Source organism: Polistes dominula, unplaced genomic scaffold (assembly GCF_049000335.1).
Source record: "Polistes dominula isolate Pdom_NZ unplaced genomic scaffold, Pdom_raw_medaka contig_18, whole genome shotgun sequence".
In the NCBI taxonomy this organism is placed as follows: domain Eukaryota; kingdom Metazoa; phylum Arthropoda; class Insecta; order Hymenoptera; family Vespidae; genus Polistes; species Polistes dominula.
This window is the reverse complement of record NW_028301164.1, coordinates 3670388-3690310: the sequence shown is the minus strand read 5'-3', so window position 1 is coordinate 3690310 and position 19923 is coordinate 3670388. Positions and strand designations below refer to the sequence as shown.

General features: G+C 28.7%; 1 protein-coding gene and 1 long non-coding RNA gene across 6 annotated transcripts in view; one reads left to right on the top strand and one right to left on the bottom strand.

Annotated features, from left to right (window-relative positions):
- LOC107072357 (opioid-binding protein/cell adhesion molecule homolog) overlaps window positions 1-19923 on the bottom strand; it is a 230393-nt gene that overhangs the window by 21631 nt on the left and 188839 nt on the right. For all 5 annotated transcript variants that reach the window (XM_015332223.2, XM_089178976.1, XM_089178979.1 and 2 more), the window contains 4 exons: window positions 16955-17124; window positions 14774-14984; window positions 14194-14305; window positions 13305-13483 (listed from right to left, as the gene is read on the bottom strand). In XM_015332223.2, coding sequence (XP_015187709.1) covers window positions 13305-13483; window positions 14194-14305; window positions 14774-14984; window positions 16955-17124 — 672 coding nt within the window. The remainder of the gene's footprint in view (window positions 1-13304; window positions 13484-14193; window positions 14306-14773; window positions 14985-16954; window positions 17125-19923) is intronic.
- LOC149030505 (uncharacterized) overlaps window positions 1-19923 on the top strand; it is a 159962-nt gene that overhangs the window by 34505 nt on the left and 105534 nt on the right. The gene's annotated exons all lie outside the window — the stretch shown is intronic.

Below are 19923 nucleotides of genomic sequence, written 5' to 3'. Positions count from 1 at the left end.
TTATCCTAGTTATTCGAAGGATCAATTATGCATTCTCTCGTATTCACCCCCTACACCACCCCCTCTTTCTCATTTACAAGGAATAATCTTACAAGAGATCGTTTCTTCATTTTCATTTTCATTTTCATTTTATTTCTTAATTGACAGTTTTAATGTTTTTATGAACTTATACATTCTTAAACATAAAAAAAATAAGTTAGCATAATACTTTGTAATAATCGTTTAATTTATGTGCCAAATTGTTTTATTTAAAGTTTCTTTAAATAAATTCCAAATAAAATAATAAATGTTATCGTTAAGATAACAAAGGTGAGAATTTTGTCGAAAATTTGCAGTTGAATTATTAATACATCAATCTTGGTTTATTAGGATCAATGCCGATGAAATTTTTCGTTGAATTTATATGAAAATGGAATACGCGAGATTTCCTTTCGAGTAACTTTAGAATGAAACGAAAAGAGGAATGGATAATGAGAAATTCTTTCTCTATCTCTATTTTTTTTGTCTCTTTAATATTTCTCACCTGTATAATATAAACGCAATTTTTTCTTTGACAATGCACGAAATTTGATTTCATTCAATTTCGTCTTTTATTTCTGTAATATGCTATATATTTCCTATTCTTAACATTGTAAAGGTATTTTTTAGAAATAACGATGAAGATCATTTTAATCAAATGATCAATTTGATTGTTGTTAATTGTAATTTATTCCATAAATATTAATGCAACAATTTTGAATATATTAATCGAAAAGATATGTATATATATATATATATATAAATGCAATTAAGAATTTGTATTGTTATTTAATAATATTTGACGGGAATTACGAAAATTAATTTAATAACTGTGATTAAAATGTAATTCGCTTAGAGGTGAAAATTCACGCATAATAATTTTCGAGAGTTAATTAATAATAATAATAATATAAATGACGGACACACACACACACACACACACACACACACACACACACACACACACACACACACACAATAATAAATATTTATAAAATATTTCTTTTCCATCCCCATTAATCACGATACTTGAAAAAGTAACAACATTCTTGTCTTCATGTTTTTTTTTTTTTTTTTTTTTATATCTCTTTGAAATTACAAAAAGATACTAACTTGTAAAAAGTCACATAATCCTACCCAACAAATCTATCTCCCTCTTTAGACAATTTTTCACTAGCGACCTGGGAAATACCTCTACTTCGTGCTTAGATAAGCAGAAGGAACATTTTTGCGTTGAGCTTTACCGCAAGCTTAAGTTTTAATACCGCTGAAGTAAACGGCACACAACAGTTGACCTTTTCCAAAGGTTATCTCAACCAATCACCTTTCCTTGGCTTGTCCTTTTCTTCTCTGATTTTAAATAATAGAAGAACGAAACTAGGAACAACATAAAAACTTTTATCTTTTTTTTTTTTATTACTATGACGACGAATTTCCGAAATAGGCATCCAAGATAGCAATGAACAATGGCAAACCTTTATTTATAATTAATCCTGGTCTTAATTACTCCAAAAGCTTTCAACGTAATAACCATATTGTATTTTGTTTTTATATTATATTTTCTTTAATTTTATTTAATCATTTTAATTATTAAATATTTAATTAATTATTTATCTATAATTTATATTCATTATAATAAGACGATAAAATTATTGTTTCTTTCGGTCAAATATATCTGTTGTTAAAGTTGAATCTTTTAGCAAATCAAACTGGTAATTTTGATATCAACCCGCATAAAGGATCTAACCTTAGTACAATAGTCGAAAAGGGAAGATATTCAGAGCTTCTCTTTTCTTGGCATACGTGTTACAAGCGAGTCTTCGATTTTCCGCCTACGTCATGAGGTCGAACAGAGAAACCCAATTTACCTTTACCTCCAACCCCTCGAATTTCCTCAAACCATCCTCACCCCTCGTCTTACTTCTTAGTCTTTCTTTTCTTCCCCTTTTTTTCTCTATATACGACCGGAATATAGCAGAGCTTTTCTCTCTCTCTCTCTCTCTCTCTCTTTCTCCCTTTTTTTTATCTTTTTTCTTGTTCTCCAAAGTAAACACCCCATTACGAAGGTCGCACTTTTTCGCCGATCAAATTGGACCAATCGTTGAACGGTTGCTTGAAACTTATCGCTTGATTTATCATCAACCACCATCCTAAGCTTGGATATAAAAAAGAGGAAGAAAAAAAGTTTTAAATTACGTGAAAATGATTAGATAATGCGTAGTTTTGAATATAATTGCTGATACGTTTTTCTATTTTATTTTATTTTATTTTTGCGATGATATGGTTTCAATTTCAATTAGATTTATAATAATAATAATTATTTGTCTTTTTCAAAATAAATATATATATTTTTAATATACTACTTTTGTAAGTTTTAATGAATGAAAATTTGTTTCTAGAAAAATGGTAAAAATCACTTTGATAAATGAATATTAAACCAAATAGATGTTTGTCTTTTGAAAACAAACTCATTTGTAATATATTTTCTCTGTAAACTTTAAAGACAAAAGTTTACTTTTTGAATTCTGTTAAATCGGTTTGAAAAACAAGACAAAAATATCATATTAAATCAAATAGTTATGCAGTTTTATTTTCCAAATAAAGTCCATTTGTAATGGTACTTTCTGCGTAAACTTTAATGGACGAAAGTTTGCATTGGTATTGAAATAATTATATTTCTCTTTCGTATAAAATAATATAATAGTCGTAACATTTAATTTATTTCATAACTTTGATCGTAATAAAATAATAAAGGATATTTTAATATTGTTTTCAGTCATACAAATGAATCGGAATATAAAAAGTTACAAAATTATAAAGAAATATATGAAAGTATGTTAATAGTAGTAGTAGTACGACAAAGAAAAAAAAAGACGAAGACTTTTAATTCGAGTTTTTTCTTATAATTTTATAATACTTTTTTCTTCTTTATATATATGCAATTCTCATGTGATGATTTTCAAAAAGGAAGGAGGCAAAGTTTAATTGGAGCGCATAAATATGTAATTTTTGCTATTTTAAAAGCACACCGGTGAATGTCCGGCAAGCGTTAGAAACGGTTACGCATAAGCGTTTTCCCGTTTGCGGGATTTTTTTCTTTTTTTTCTTTTTTCTTTTTTCTTTTTAACGAGTCTCGTCTCCACGTCGTTGTGATTTTCATAAGCTGATATGTATAAATGTAAACACACACAAGAAGACAAAGGAAAGGTACATACATATACATTAGAACTGGACATATTACTTTTACATAAGCTTACGCATACACACAAGTAAAATACACGCATATATATATATATATATATATATATATATATATATATATATATATATGTATAAAAGGAAAGGTAGTTTAGTGATGTTCTCTCTAACACGTTGATTTCGATCGTTGGCTTTTGCCTATCATTTAGCTTATTTCATTCTGAATAATCTAGCACGCGAATCGGACATAGAGACTCCGCCCCTGTGAGCATAATTCATTCCACGTGTATATTCTACTTCTATTTTATTCAGCATGTCTCTCGTGAAAACGCGAACGAGTTTCTATCGAGATTTTCGTGTTTTAATGTTGGAAGATAAAGTTAACCAAAGAAAGAAAGAAAGAAAGAAAGAAAGAAAGAAAGAAATTTAAACAAAAAGAAATAGTAAATGAAAAATTTGTGATAACGAGAAAGAAGGACACATTGGAAAAAAAAATTATTCGATAGTTAGAGATATCGATAACTAATGTGAATGAAATTTTATAATGTATACAATTGTAAAAAAATAAAACTTCGAATAATATTTTACGTATATTTTCAAATTATCGCATGACGAATAAAACGAAATACTACAAATGAAAAAGTACAAAATTGGTAATCGTTAAAAAAGTTAATGCATTGAGTGGTTATCAAAGCATTTTCTTCATAAGCAAAATATAAATTATGTTTCTTTAAGTTATTCATGTTTAAAGCTTTAACTGTAGTAATAAGGGCTGCTGCCCCTTAGTAATACCCACACTTGTCTTAAACGAAAGGTTGGCTTGGTTTTCTAGGGTTCTTGAACATTATACAAATGGGAGTGCAAACGAATCGGTTGGATGAATACAGAACGAAGAAGAGGGATAAGAAATATTGAAGTATGAATGATAGCTGCAAAAATATCTTCTCTTTTTTTTTTCTTTTCTTTTGTTCTACGTCCCTAATGAAATCTAAACAAAAAGAAAGTTCGCGTAGGTTGAGTTTACAAGACTTCCGAATTATCCATTTAATATTCTTTCTTCTTTTTTGTAATTATTAATCAATTATGATGTTTTCTTTCATTTCAATTATATGTTCATTTTGATTTCATTTTTTGTCTTCTTTTTTTTTTTCGTTCTCATAGGAAAAAGAGTACGTCCCAATTCAATTTAAAGGACTAACTGAAAAAGAAATTCTCAATGAGAGAGAGACAGAGAGAGAGAGAGAGAGAGACAGACAAAGATCTTTGATAATTAAATAGAAATCACATTGCTAAACTACGATTTTATATTAGAAAGAAATAAAAAGAAAGAGAGAAAAAGACAATATATCTGTGGTCGTCTGGGAAAATGGGATGAAACGTAGACGAGAGTGGGTTAAAGGAAAGTTGCTTGAAGCAAGTTTTCCTCTTTCGTGAAAAGATAAATAGAAACGAAAGCTAAGAGAAGATTGTGGAACATTCGCGGAATTAACGTGGAAGAACCTTCGAACGAGACAGAGAAAATGAAAAAGATAGTGAGAGATAAGAAGAGGAAAGAAAAAGGGGAGAAAAGGAAAGATGGAAAGGAAAAAGAATTTTCTCTCTTTTTTTCTTTCTCTTTCTCTTGCTCTTTTTCATTCTTACTGTCTTCTTTCAACAACGATAAATCTTGAACGCGTAGTTACAGGTAGGAGAAATATCCGTTAACTCTCGGTAATGGGTTTGTATTAGTTCCATTCTAAATCAGGAAAGTTTTGTCAGAATTCTAGTCTTTGAAGATCACGTTCATTGTGTTGTTCACCAATAAACTCGACGATGTCTCGTTTATTCGATTCTGATTTCACTCTCTTTCTTTTGCTTTATTTCCTTTTATTTTTTAATACTCTTTTTATATATTTATATGTATAAATCTAATAGACTATAAAGCGTTCGATCCGAAATCGATCGAAACACGCCAATATGAAATGTTTTCATCTACGAATGGTGCATGCCTTTTTTTATTGAATCGTCGAAATCTATTAAAGGCTATTTCAAATACGAATAGAAAGAGAGTGAGAACCATTCTTCCTTTTGTCTACATATGTGTACAGTGACTACTAAAAATATTTCAATGATAAATCGTACAACAGACTTTATGATATCGTAAAGCAAACACAGGTGTTCGAATCCTGTTCTATTTCATGTATTAATTTATTCACAATCGTATTTATTTATTTGACAAATTCGATTAATCTGTTTTAAAGAAAATTATATTAAAGGAAATTAAATTGACGTTTATCTTACAGAAAATTTCAGCGTAATTTTCTGAGCTTGCATTTATAGTCGTATGCAATTATTATTATTATTATTATTAATTGGCATTAAGAAGATCAATAAATGAACGAACTATGAAATTACAGCATTCTACCTTAACGTTAAAATATTTTTGATAGTAACTGTATATATCGGTTGGAGGTAGGTATCGAAAAAAATGTCTAGCTTTTTCGAAGTTGCAATTCCGAGGATAGCTTCGTGATGCTTCTCTCTCTCTTTCTCTCTCTCTCTCTCTCTCTCTCGCTCTGTCTCTGTCTCTATTTCATATATATTCCAAAATTACACGGTCTGCATCTAGTATATGTATATATATATATATATATATATACCAGGTACACCTCGTGGCAACATCCATATCGTCCTGCAGTTATCATTTTCACCGCGCTCCAGATACCATAGCTGATAATTGATATCCACGCGAGGTACGAGGGACTCGAGTAATTTATCGTTCCACGCTTCGTGGTTCGTAAAAAAATTTGGCATCGGTTCAGATCGTTGTAAAATATCTCCTCCTCCTTTCTCTTTCTCTTTTTAACCATGTCTCTCTCTTTCTCTTTCATATAAAATTTGTAAACAAATTCGATTCTTCGGTATAATATAATCTAATTACACAATGGTTCGTTTTATTAATTAATCGTCTATTCAATAACCACCAATTAATATATATTTGCAATATTTCTGTATACTGTAATAAGGGAGAAAGCTTTTATTCTAACCGATCATGATTTATATTTGTTGCTTCTTTTCTTTTCTGTTTTTTTTTATTTTTTTATTTTTTTTTATTTTTGCTCTGTTTTCCTAGCACATTTTCATGCTGTGACCATGGTTAAAAATGAACGGCGTGAGATATTTCGCACGCTCGACAGCTTAATCCCTCTTGTGCGCACTAGTAAACAAATTTTTTGTACATCCTTCGCGATACTAGCTAACACCCCTCCTACATCGTTCGTATTTGTCTTTCGTACCGGTATACTAGTAGGAAAAATAGAAAAGAGAATGTACGAGGTAGAAAGAGAAAGATGAAAATGGAAGCACGTACTGTGCTAGAGATGGGGGTGGGGATCAGAAAAAAATATTCGGACACTTTTTGAAAATTGTGCAACTTTTTGTCTAGTCCCTCCGTTGGTTGGTAAAAAGTGTTCTGAATTTTTAACTTGAAATGGAAAAATCAGTGTGTGTGTGTGTGTGTGTGTGTGTGTGTGTGTGTGTGCCCCCACGTGATGTATGCGAAAAATTGTAGAGAAAAGGGCATAAAATAAAGAGAATAAATAAAAGAAAAGATAGTTTCGCGCTCAGTAGTAGCACTGTTAAAAAATACAATATGAGCCCTTTTAAACATTTTTGACTTTTAAATTATTTTTCGTTTCCTCTTTGAACGGCACAAAAACATCCACAACACGTATTATTCTCTACATACAATTTTCTTTAGTACATAATACATGGGCGAGAATTTTTTTTTCTTTTTCCAATGTCAATTGTCTGTATTTAGATTACTATAATATTTATTAAATTTTTTTTTTAATCGTTTTATAATTCAAAAAATTCATTCAATAAACGTAACTCTTCGTTCTTGTTCGATAAAAGTAATTTCATTTCGAAAAGAGATTAAATATTTTTATAACCTGTGTACACACATGCATACACACATAAAGTATAATAATTAATTTTCATGGATTGGAAATTCACTCGTCGATTCCTTTTCATTTATGTATTTTTAAAGTTTGCACGTGTTTTATTATTCCTTTATCGTTAAAATCGATGATACAACTTTAATACTAGGCTGAAATTTCAAATTCAATGTATCTATAAGTATATTGAATGAATATGTTATTTTATTTTGATTTAAGTCACAACAACTAAAAAGATAAAAAATCAAAGCTCCTGTTTCGTATCTGTTCTTTTTCTCTTCTTCTTTTTCTTCTCTTATTCTCGAAGCTATCTCTTTTTCTCCATTTTCTTTCAGTTTACATTAAACTTTGAAATTTAATCAGAAGAAAGTATGCTTCTACGAAATTAAAGTAAAAAATTAACAGAAGATAAACGTTCGTTATCTATCTCGTAAGTAGAACTATTTCGTCGAAAGGTAAATTAACTTTAGCATTAATATTAAATTATTATTAAAAATGATATTATATAACATTTGTTTTTTTTTTCGTTTTTTTTTCATCGCGTAATAATTTCAAATTAGATTTTTCTTTTTAAAATACATACAATTTATTCTTATTACATTAGAATTAAATTATAAATTAGTAGTCAATTAAAATATATAAATGAATACACAATAAGAAGAAATTATTCATAATTTTCATCCCTGATAATAACATATATTTTATTAGATAATAATAATCATGCATGTTGTATGATATAAGTACTCATATACGTTTACACTTAAATATAGTTATCACTGCAAATTAATTTACGTAAAACGGTGGTTTATTATTATACATTGCGAAACTCGTTAGCGAAATATTCTGTTGTTAGTTATAACGATAATCCTGATTTTCTCTTACTTTAACGAGAACGTGTTAAATTATTCTCCAACGTTTGCTGAATTTAATACGCAAGCTTTCAATACCAATGAGAAGTCAAAGTTGAAATACCAAGGATTGAAAGTGAGAAAGAATGAGAGAGAGAGAGAGAGAGAGAAAGAGAGAGAAGATATTAGAAATACGTACATGTTCTATTTCGTATAGTTATATCTGAAGTTACTAGCAAGAGATAGAAAGAGAAAGAGAATGAGATAGAGTGAGTTTGTAATGTATATTCCACGTACGTTATTCCAAAGCTCAGACGATCTACCAACTCTGATATGTTACAGCAAAATCTTGCCGGAAACTTTTCCATCGAATCTTTCAGCGATTAATTCCTGAGAAATATGACTGGTATTAATCTTCAGAATATACACTTCAACTATTCCTATAATTTGTTCTTAACTTATCGTATTTTATTTTTTCTTTTATCTTTGTAATATATATATATATATATATTTTTTTTTTTCGAATGAATTATCGGGGAAGAATTTTGAATCGATCGTTATTCGGTTATTTAAAAAGTTCAAGTTTAGAATAGTTTGATAATTGATCGATGAAGTATTAATTTAATAAAAGTTGTTAGTGTGTTGATTGTTTAATTATTTGCATTTAAAAGGTGAAGAAAGAAACCTTTTGAATTTATCATCAGTCGAATTTTATTTGCAGTTTGAATGAACTTTCGGTTCATCTTTATAATTGTCGACAACAATGTTGGTATTATTCGATTAACACGCATTATGTGTACCATCAAAGTTATTTGATTTGATTGTTGTTTAGTTATTTACAAGTTAGTTTAGTTATTTGATTATTTAGAATAATCGAACTACCTTCCAACTAACTGTTAGAATTTATTTCTATTCGTAACGGTTATACTCTTTACACGTGAATTGAATTTACACGCGTTATGTGTGTTATATCGAAGTTAGTCGATTTCATTGGTGTTTAGTTATTTAGAAGTTAAGTAATTAAAAGTTCTAATTAACTATTTAGAAATTTGTTTAAGTGACAATAATCATCGAACTTAATATCGTGATTTTTTTTTTCATTTTTATCATAATTATATTTGTTTTTACATAATTTCTTTTGAAATACAAATAATGTTTTACTTTTGATGGTAAAAATTATTTCATTGACTCATTAATCAAATAATAAAATAAAATCGTATTAATTATTCTTAACTAAATGAACTATTCTCCTTTGACTTTCATCAACATTTACTTTCATCAAAATCTCGATACTTTGATAAAGTTTAATTAATTACAATTACATTCTCTCTATCTTTCGAAATTCCTCATTTCTTAATAAACTTTTATCAATCTTTCTTCTCTTTTTTTCTTATTTTATAGATTAAAATTAAATGTGAAATTTAATTTTTATTTGAATTTGATTGCGTTATATATAAATAATATTATTCTTTTATTTTTCCCTTCTTTAAAAGGAGAGATCAGCTTCTTTTAATATGCCGTGTTGTAAATTTGATCGATACTTGGATAGTTTAATACATAATTTTATTCTCTTTCCTCTTTTTTATTTTTTTATTTTTTATAGAGTATTACACATCATATCGAAGAATATCAGTTTCGTCGGTTGAAACTCTTTCTATTCGATGTTCCAGAATCGAAGGGATAATCACGGCTTGGGTTCGGGGACGGGAATAAATTCGTGTTCGAGCCTTTCAATGGAGCGTCTACGTGAAATCGGATTTTCCATTGTGTTATATGTATGTATAAGTTCTTTATTTTTTTTTCTTTTCTCCCTTTTTTTTTTGTCATTCACAAAAAACGAGAGAGGGAGGGGAAAAAGATATTAAAGAAGAATTTCGATGCTTCCTCTATTTCATCCTTCGATTATTTCTTTTAGGTGAATAAGATCGTTCGAGAAAACGCATAGAGTTATGTAAGTTATATGTTAGTAAGTAGATAGATATGGATGTATACATATTTACATATATATATATATATATATATAAATTTGTGTGTGTATATGTGGTTGAGTAAAAAGGAATCCCAGATGACATGCACCGCACGATCATACTTCCTTTTCCTCTTATCTTTTTCTAATTTTTTTTTCTTCTTCTTTTCCTTTTTCTTTCCCTTTTTTTTCTTTTTTGTAAAACTTATTTCCATACTACCGACTGAAAAAAAAAAAAAGAAAAAACCAATACAAATTCTATCCAGACTTTATGGATTTTCGTATATGTCAAATCGAACGTGAGATACACCCATTTTTTATTTGCTTGTTTTTTCCTTTGCGTTGTACGTTATAGTATCAAAGAAAAAAAAAAAAATGAAAATACGTATTACACAAAATTTGGCAAATTCATTATCAATAATTTATTTATATTTTATATTGATTTTATTAAAATTTGAGAATTTGTGAAGAAATGATTATAGAAAAATTGAGATAAAAGAGATGAAAAGTTAAAGACGTACAAAAAGAATTAAACTGTAGTTTAAAATGATTAGAAATATTAGGAAAAAAAAAAAAACCATAGTTTATTTCTTATCATTAGTTTATATTATATGATTTTATTAGAATTATTTTCTATAACTAATTTATATTAAGATAATTATAAATATAAGGAAAAGAAAAGACTATAATTTAGGATGATTATAAATATTAGGAACATTGTAAAAATTTGTTAATAACACAAAAGATGATGCGTAAAAAGAAAGAAATAAGTGTGTTTAAGTTTGATTTCGTTTTTTATAGATTTGTATTATATTCTTTTTTTTTTCTTTTTTCTATTTTATGTTCATCATTGTGTCGCGTGTAACTCGTTGTTTTTTTTTTTTTTTGTTAAAAGAAAAAGTCGACTACATTGATGTATGAAGAAGCAGAAAAAGGTATCGCATGTATTATACTTCTATATCCTGCATCCTTTACTATCTCTAGTGCATACTGGAAACGAGGAAAAGGGCAGGAAGTAAAAGAGAAAGAGGAAAAGGAAAGATATACCCGGAAGCACCTGGCTTAGGATTTGCATGGGACAATATCTTGCGACTGATTTATCCTTGAAGAAGAAAAAGAGAAAAAGAAAGGTAGAAATGGAAGAAAAGGGTGAGAGAGAGAGAGAGAGAGAGAGAGGGAGAGAGAAAGGAGAACAGGCGTATTCGTAAAATTTATTTCCTCAGTGCCTTATGCGCCTTCTGCGAAATAAAGGAAGCTCCCTACCTCTTCCTTTTCTTCCTCTTCTACTTCTACTTCTTCTACTTATTCTTCTTCTTCTTTCTCCCCTTTCTTTTATTTTCTTTTTTTTTTCTTTTCTTTTTATTTTCTGTCTTCCTTTCGTTTCTTTCTTCCTTCAGCCCATTCCCGTTACGCCTCTTCACCACTCACATTATTTTTTTTCTACCCTTTAAACCGGACTCAGATTTAACTAAAAAGCAACCCTAGGTATCTTCCAAATGTTTTTTTTTTCTTTTATTTTTATTTTTTTTTAATATTAATATATAATTATTATTTAAATATTATTATTTATATAATATATAAATTATATTATAAATAATTATCTGTATAATATTATTATTAATATAATAATATATAATATATTATTTTAATATTAATATATATATATATATAATTAATATTACATAATTTAATTTTAATATTAAATTATATAATTATTATAATTCTAATTAAAAAATCAATCGTTCTCCAATATCTAAATAATAATTACAAACGATAACAATCGTTAATTGCAACTTTATGAATATTTCGTATTGTAATAATATTACAAACAATTTAGATTATCAATTATTACACGACACTAATGTACCTAAATATTTTATTTTACTAAGATTTTCGAATGATTAGAAAAAAAACCTGGGACTGAAGTCTTTTACATTAGGATCCCTTGTTTCTAACATTCCTACGAATTCAGCCACGCGTATCACCCAAACTCGAATTAGGTTGGGAGCCTTTCGTCCTTTATTGCCGGTACTATAAAGGGAGCGGCTTTGATGTCGTTCTACAGGATCGAAGATACAGGATTTAGCAAAGAGTATGAGAGAATAAGAGAAAGACACGGTGAAATGTAAAAGACCATTGACTTGTCCTCGCGAAAGCTCGACGCCTCCATTTACGAGCTTTACTGTTCGGTTTATCGCTGCCAACTATGACTCCTTTTGCGAAGGGCTTCCACGATTTACGATAGACGTAAATTCTCTACTCTATTTATCCCTTTTATTTTATTTTCTTTCTCTCTTATTTTCTTACTTTCTTTTTTTCCGATCGTTTTCTTCTCTATTCCTGTCTGTTTGTCTCTTTAATATTTTCCTATTTCTTCTTTATTTTTTTGTTCTCGTAAAAGTATCATTTAGAAAAAAGAAAAGAAAAAAAGAACATTAATAATTAAATCCTTTATAACGTTGTCAAGTTAAAAATGTGAGTAGTAGTTTTAAATTCTATTTTATTTCATCGATTACCTATCAATTTATTTGTTTGGAATTTTGGCGATACGACTTTGAAGTTTTCATTTCAATGATTCGTTCAAATGTTAGATATAAGAGACTGTTTACGCGATATAATTTACATAAACTGTAATTATAATTAAACACGTTGTTGAAGAGAGAGGAAATTGGAAATTGGAAATTTGTCTTAAATAAAAGGAATTTAATTTTCGTAATGTTCACTTTTTCACTTGAACGTCCAACGAAAGTATATATCTTGGCCTACGAAATTAAATTGTGGATTATTGTAAAATCTGTCAGATGCCAGCTACTTTTTATCCGATATTGTTAGATAGTAGATGAAAAATGAAAAAATTTTCATTGAGAGGACTTTGTCGCTTTTGTCGGATATCGTTGAATAGAAAATCTTCGATTGTCATAGATGCTATTGTTGAATTAAACTCTACTACATATTATAGTTTACAATAGAAAAGAAAAGAAAAATTGTCCAAAATCTTCCATACATGCATAGACTGTTATCAATACTATAATATTAATATTAATTAATTGTACATATATATTTGTTATTTTTTATGGAGATGTATAATTTTCAATTTAATTCTCATATAATTTAATATTGAATGTCCTAAAAAATTGTTAATCAATTGTTTCAACAAGAAAAATGTAATGTAAATGAATTGAAAATTAAAAGGTATTAGTTATAAATAGTTATTAATAAAATAATGATTCCGGAATTGTATTGTAATTTAACTATAGTGTCTCGTGTCGCGATAACAAGTGGTATTAATTAAATTTGCAAATTAGTACTCGATCGAGAGAATCTCGACTCACCCACCGTTCAGAACGTGGACCAGAACGCTCGCTGATTCAGCCGTGGACGGGGCACACGTGTAATTTCCAGAATCAGCAGGTAACGCCTTGGATATTAAAAGACGCGATGTTCGAGTTTGCTTCTCAGTAACGACGTTTATTCCACCCCTTTGACTGTAATTGATAACGTGATCACCCTTGTACCTGAAAATCACAAATGGTATTTTTTTCTTTTTTTGTTATAAGTTAAACAAATATTTTAGAAATATTTTACGAGCAGTATAAACCGTTTGAAAAAATGCAATTAAAAATTTATAATATAATAATTTATAATATGTTTATATAAAGAATTCTTAAAAAGTAATTTGTGCAAAGTTTGGAACTAAAAATTTCAGTCTTCAAGATTTCAAACGTTAAAAAAATACTTAACAATATTAATGATACAACTAAATCTAAGTATAATGATTTAAATTTACGAAATATAATTGATACGTAGTTTTATCAAAAAACTATAATATATTACACGTTTGCACGTTCGTGAGCATTTTAATAAATGTGAATATAACTATTCTGATTGGAACTTTCAGGAAAACCCAATATTTGCTGCTGAAGTTGCATTGTCAGCAAATATTCCTTTGAAGTGACGTCTACTGTTATATAAGTACAAAAGGTGTCAACCCTTCTGTGCTTCCGTATGTGTGCGCACACGTGTACCAAATTGGAGTAAATTGTCTCTTTTATGCAATGTCGAAGGTTTAAAAAAAAAATGATTAAAAATAAGGGCTTGATTGATATTACTAAATCTAGTTTTTATTAGTGTTTATCATAGGTGTATTAATGAAAAACACAAAAAAGAAAACAATATGAAATATATATTGTAAGAAATAAATATGAAATTGATTATAAGTACTCACCAATAAATGAAGGAAGGTGGCTCGGGTGTTTGCAGTACGATGCAAGTCAGGTTTATGTCGCTTCCACTCTTGATGTACAATTCCGAATTGCCATTGATTTTCGCTTTCGACACTGCCGAAATAATGTATAACACAGAATGGTATAGAGATATAGGATAGTGAATTTAACTCTACCGCGAACTAAAATCACTATGCATGTGGTTTATATTGTGAGAGGTAGCACCTAGTGATAATTGATTTAGAGTTTGGTAAGCAATACGAAATGCGGTATTGTAACTCGTAACACCCACCACCACTGTCGTTTATATATATATATAAATCTATAGAAGATATATATGTACACGCATATATATATAACTTTCGAAGTATCTTAATTTGATCAACGTCATTTGATCGACGATCGTGAAACTTTCTAAAAGAAACATTATTGAAATTCATAAGAGAACGGTTAATGAAATTTTATGAAATATTTCCAAAAATTATTGATCGCGTTATTAATTTTAGTTTTTAATTTGTTTTCTTTCTTTTTTGTTTTCCAACGTTTTTAGTTATAATAAAATAATTGAGGAATTATACTTGCCCACTACGCTCAAATTAAATGCTTGGCTGATCTTCGGTTCGGTCGAAACTTGGCACTCGTAAGTCCCGCTGTCTCTGACTTGGGGTGAACTAATTTTCAAGGTCCATTCGTCGCTTCCATCGCTGTGCAATGATTGAAAACGTTGATCGTTCGTGTAAGTTAAAATTCCTACGGTTAGTATATGTAGATCTCGTTTTCTTATCCACGATACCTGTAGTCAAATGTTAGAAAAATAATACTCTATTAGTTAATTAGTCAGTTTATATATCTTGTTAGATAATGGAAAACATTTTTTATTAAGTCTAAATTTTTTTTACGAAATATTCAAAGTATTATCAATTAAAAGTAAAAGTAGATTTATTAGCATAGACATTTTCCAAATTAAAAATTATAAATTCACGAATAGGATAGGAAAATAGTTTTATCATTTTTTTTTTGGACATTTCGAAGAAAATTTTGTAGATGAAAATTGTTCATAGGAGAGACGACTATCTATCGATGCAATGAAACGACCGCAACAAGAGAACGATGACCATTCCCTGTTGATTCGGAAACGAGTGCTACGGTGAAATTGCACAAAAGTGAAACAAAAAAAGAATCGAGAGAGAGAGAGAGAGAGAGAGAGAGAGAGAGAAAGAGAGAGAGATGAAAAAAGAAAGGAATAAAAAAGAAAAATAGTCAACAGAACGTTTATCGGATGATACGCGCGTGACGATTGCGATCACGATTTCCTATGGTCTATCTCGAACTTCGTAGTATACGCGAAAACGTGCATTTCTGTGTACCCTTTTTTACCACCACCCTCCCCCAAAAAAAGAGAATTGCAAAGTGCTTCTTTTTGCTCCGGTCAATAGAACTTTTTTTATTTAGTCTTTTTTTTCTTTTTTATTTATTTCGAATTTAACGATAAAATGAATCATCTAAAACGTTCCTGTGTGACACATTTGTATCCTTACTCGTAATCTTCGTGATAATAGCTGACTCATTTGTAAGTTGAGAAAATATTCTTAGAAAAATCACTCGATCTTTTAAAGTCATGACTCCCATCATGACTCTCGTATTTTCCTTGGATCCACAAACATCATACATATGTACGTGTGTCTTATGTTTGTACGTATGTGTGTCGAGTGGACGTTTGCGAAATTTGATTTATCGCCGATTACGATCGGTGATTGGAGCTTGACGGCTTCCTGGCGCGTCACCGAGCTTGATGCATGAGTCCAAGCGATAACGCGTGATGTCGACCTGTTCTATTCTCCATCTCAGTCTCTCTCTCTGTCTCTCTCTCTCTTTCTCTCTCTCTCTCTCGAACAGCCACAATCTCCCTGTGTGAATTTATCTCTTTGTCGAAGTTCTGTCACACCTATGAAACCCACCTATCCGCGAAATTACGTTAAGAGCGAACACACGTGCCGATCTTAGAGTAAAGATTCAAGAAATCATAAGATTATGGTTATTAGGAGTGATTATTATGTTTTTTTTTAAACAACCACCGTATTAATAATTAACTGTACACTTTGGATAATCGTAAAAATTTTCATCTTTCTGAATGATGAACAGCAAAAGAAAGAAAGCGAGAGAAGATTATTGTGAGATCAGTCAAGCGTTTTACACTGAAACGAAATACGAAATATGAATTTTAGAGAGAAAGTAAAAGAGAGGAGGGTGGGTAGGAGGTTATTGTGAGATCAGTCAACCGTTTACTTTGGAAGAAAAATACGAAATATGAATTTAAAGAGAAAGAGAAGGAAAAATACAAGAAAATAACCGGAAGGTGAAGAATAAAGAAAATGTTTCTTTCCAATCGAACAAATTCATATTTGACAAATTTGATGGAATCTTTTAAGAAAAATAGAATTTTTCAATTTTATCAATTATACCAAATGTAAACAATACATGCATATTATTATTTTGAATTATTTTCTAATAATTATTATCTATTATTTAGATAATATTATTAAAAAAATAATTTATTATTCGTGGGACAACACGTGAAACTTATTATTTAATAATATTCGTAAAAAGGTTTGTCATTGTTTTATTTCTCAATATCGTACGGATTGATTTTCATTGGTATAAGATTTGTCTTATTGTTTTTCTCTCTTTTTTTTTTTTTATCTTTCTTTCTTTATCTTCTTTCCTTACTACGAGAAGGATATAAAATATTCAGGTAATACTTACAGCACGATCTCCAAGATTGCGTACTCTGCAATGTAAGTAAGCGGATTGACCGACTGTCGTTGTAGTTTCTCTCTTGGTTGTGTTGTCGAAATAAGGTTGACTAAAGGGTTGCTCCCAGTACGCTGAAGAATGATGCTCGACAACCGAGCCTCCGCTTTTTGACGCACATTCTGCATACAAATAAAAAAAAAATACAAATTAGTAGTAAAGCTTTGATGATACATTAAATAAGAAGATTGCTTTTATTTAAGTAGATTTTAATGTACCTTCTTTGAGGCTTTTTTCTTTTTCTAGTATTATTATTTATTTAATCTAATTTGTTTCTTGTTTAATTATACATATATATATATATATATATATATATATATATATATATATATATATTTTTTTTTGAAAATATTATCTAGTTTAATTATACTGTAATAACACGTTTTACCTTTTACGTTATCATATTTTTCATTAGTCGAATTTATGTATTTTATTTTATTTAATTTGGTTGTTGTTGTTGTTAAGAAGATGCAAATTTAAACGAAGTTAAAGAAAACTTGGTCTTACATTAATGTACATTAATATATATCTATATAATAATATAGTATAAATAATTTTAGTAAAATTTTACAAAGATCACTACTATAAACTGTTTAACTAGCTTAATTATGGTAATTAACTAACATTGATTATTATTTTATTATTCGTTTGGAATAAGTCAAATTTCGTTTGAATATTTTTGTTGTTTTGTTTTTTTGTTTCTTAAATTAAAAAAAAAAAATAATAATAATATTACAATATAGATAAGTGAATGAACGTTGTAAAAAATGTAGAAGATAGGTAGTTTTAAGGTTCGTGAAGTTTCTTAATAGGAGAACAGCATTTATTAGTTGAAGTAAAAGAGGCTAGGATAAGCTAAAACTCTTTCGCGTACTTGAGCACAATCGTTTTCGTTGGTTTGCCAGTTCGCTTACTTTCACGATTCGATTTTCTAGTACGATATTGGAAGGGATGGTAGGGTGGGTGTATGCGTTTTCAGGACGACGACAACGACGACGATTTCTTACCAAATGAACTCGGTAAAATGTCTTCTAGGTAAAGGGTAGGAAAAGAGAGAACCGCACAAGCCCGAAAATTTCAACCAGGGTATTTTCTTTTTTTTTTTTTTTTAACATTACCCGAGAAAAAAGTCTTTTCTAAAAAGAGCTTCACCTTCTTTTAACCAACTTTTTTTTTTCTTTTTTATTCCTTTTTGCTAAGACCTCAGTCGATGCCTGCGAATTGCTCGATTTCGGACAAGATTTTCGTCCGTGTTTTTTTTTTTTTTTTGGAAAAGAAAAATAAAATATAAGAAACCACGGATACACTGGACTCTCTCTCTCTCTCTCTATATATATATATATATATATATATATATATATTTCCTATAATTTTTTTCTTTTATCTCAATCCCAGTTTATATCTATCGTGATTTACTTTCATTCAATATACTTGCTGGACTCCTTCGATTTATATTTTTATATTTATTATTATTTATATATATTATAAATTTAATCGTAAGATTGAAATATTTGTGTATATATATATAATTAATAAAAATATTAATAACTAAACGTTATCATAAGTTTAGTTTCTATTTTCTTATGAAATTTATTTTCTGTTTATTTAATTTGACAAACGTCAAATTTTTGTATTTTAGTCTCTCATCAAAATTTTATATATATAAATATATTTTTTCTTTTTTCATAACGATGAAATTCTTATATCGTTTTTTTTTTTTTTACCGTAAACGATCTAAAAAAGTTGGAACAATCTCGATGTTTGATCTCATAGTTCTCGACTATGAAACGATCTTCTGCACTCGCTTTGTTCATTCGCCTTCACACGTATTCCCATCTTGCATCCTTTTTCTCTTTCTCTTTCGTTGAACCAACCAGTGACCTTCTTCGCTTCGTCGAAATTTCCATTTCAGAGAAGATCGATAGCGATAAAGTTCACGGCACGGTACGAACGGTACGAACGGTACGAACCGTGCACGGTTCACTCTGTAAGGTACAACTTTTGCTGCTTCTAAGATTCAAAAGATATGACGATAAGGTAAAGGATGAAAGAAATGACGCGTGTGTTTGACTCTGAAATATGAGAGAAAGAAAAAGAAAGAAAAATAATAGTAAAAGAAGATATATATATATATATATATATATATATATATATATATATATATATATATATATATACAACGTTTACTTGATATTCATAGAAAAAGTATTTTTTACATTTTTATTTTTAAATATAACGAAAATGTTTTTCTTTTAGCTTTCAAAAGTAATATTAATTAATATAATGCAAAATCTTATTTCGTATCTTTATCTATTTTATTTTTATTTTGGATAAAGTTACAGAGACATTTTCTAGATGTTTAGTGATAGTTAGAAAGAAAAATAAATATATATATATTTCTATTATTACATTTCCATTGACATTATTTCGTGTAATTTCAACGAGCAATATCCGAATGATACGATGACGAATTAATTTAATTGATATTGACATTGGCAAATGATTAAATTCGATCAATTGACTACCTCAACGGATACATTTATAATAATAATTGTTTCAATTTGGTCACGTTCTATATCCTACTTTTAATAATATTCTTATTTTATTTATTATTTGCAATTTGTTTGCTTTTGTATTTTTATGCAAAAGTATTATGTGTCTATTTTTTAACTTTATTTTTGATATATAAAAAGATTGAGAATATATCTTCAATATACTGATAAAAGTAATTACATGTAATTTTAATATACGTTTCTAATTATGATAGCTTTTGATGTAGTCTAGTTATTTGTGTATTACTTGATGATATTTATTAAACCTGCAGAACTCATTTTGACATTGAATCCAAATGATGTCGCCTTTCAGTGATACAACCCTTTGGATTCGAAATTTGATTACTATTTTGTCAAGCTCGTAACGAA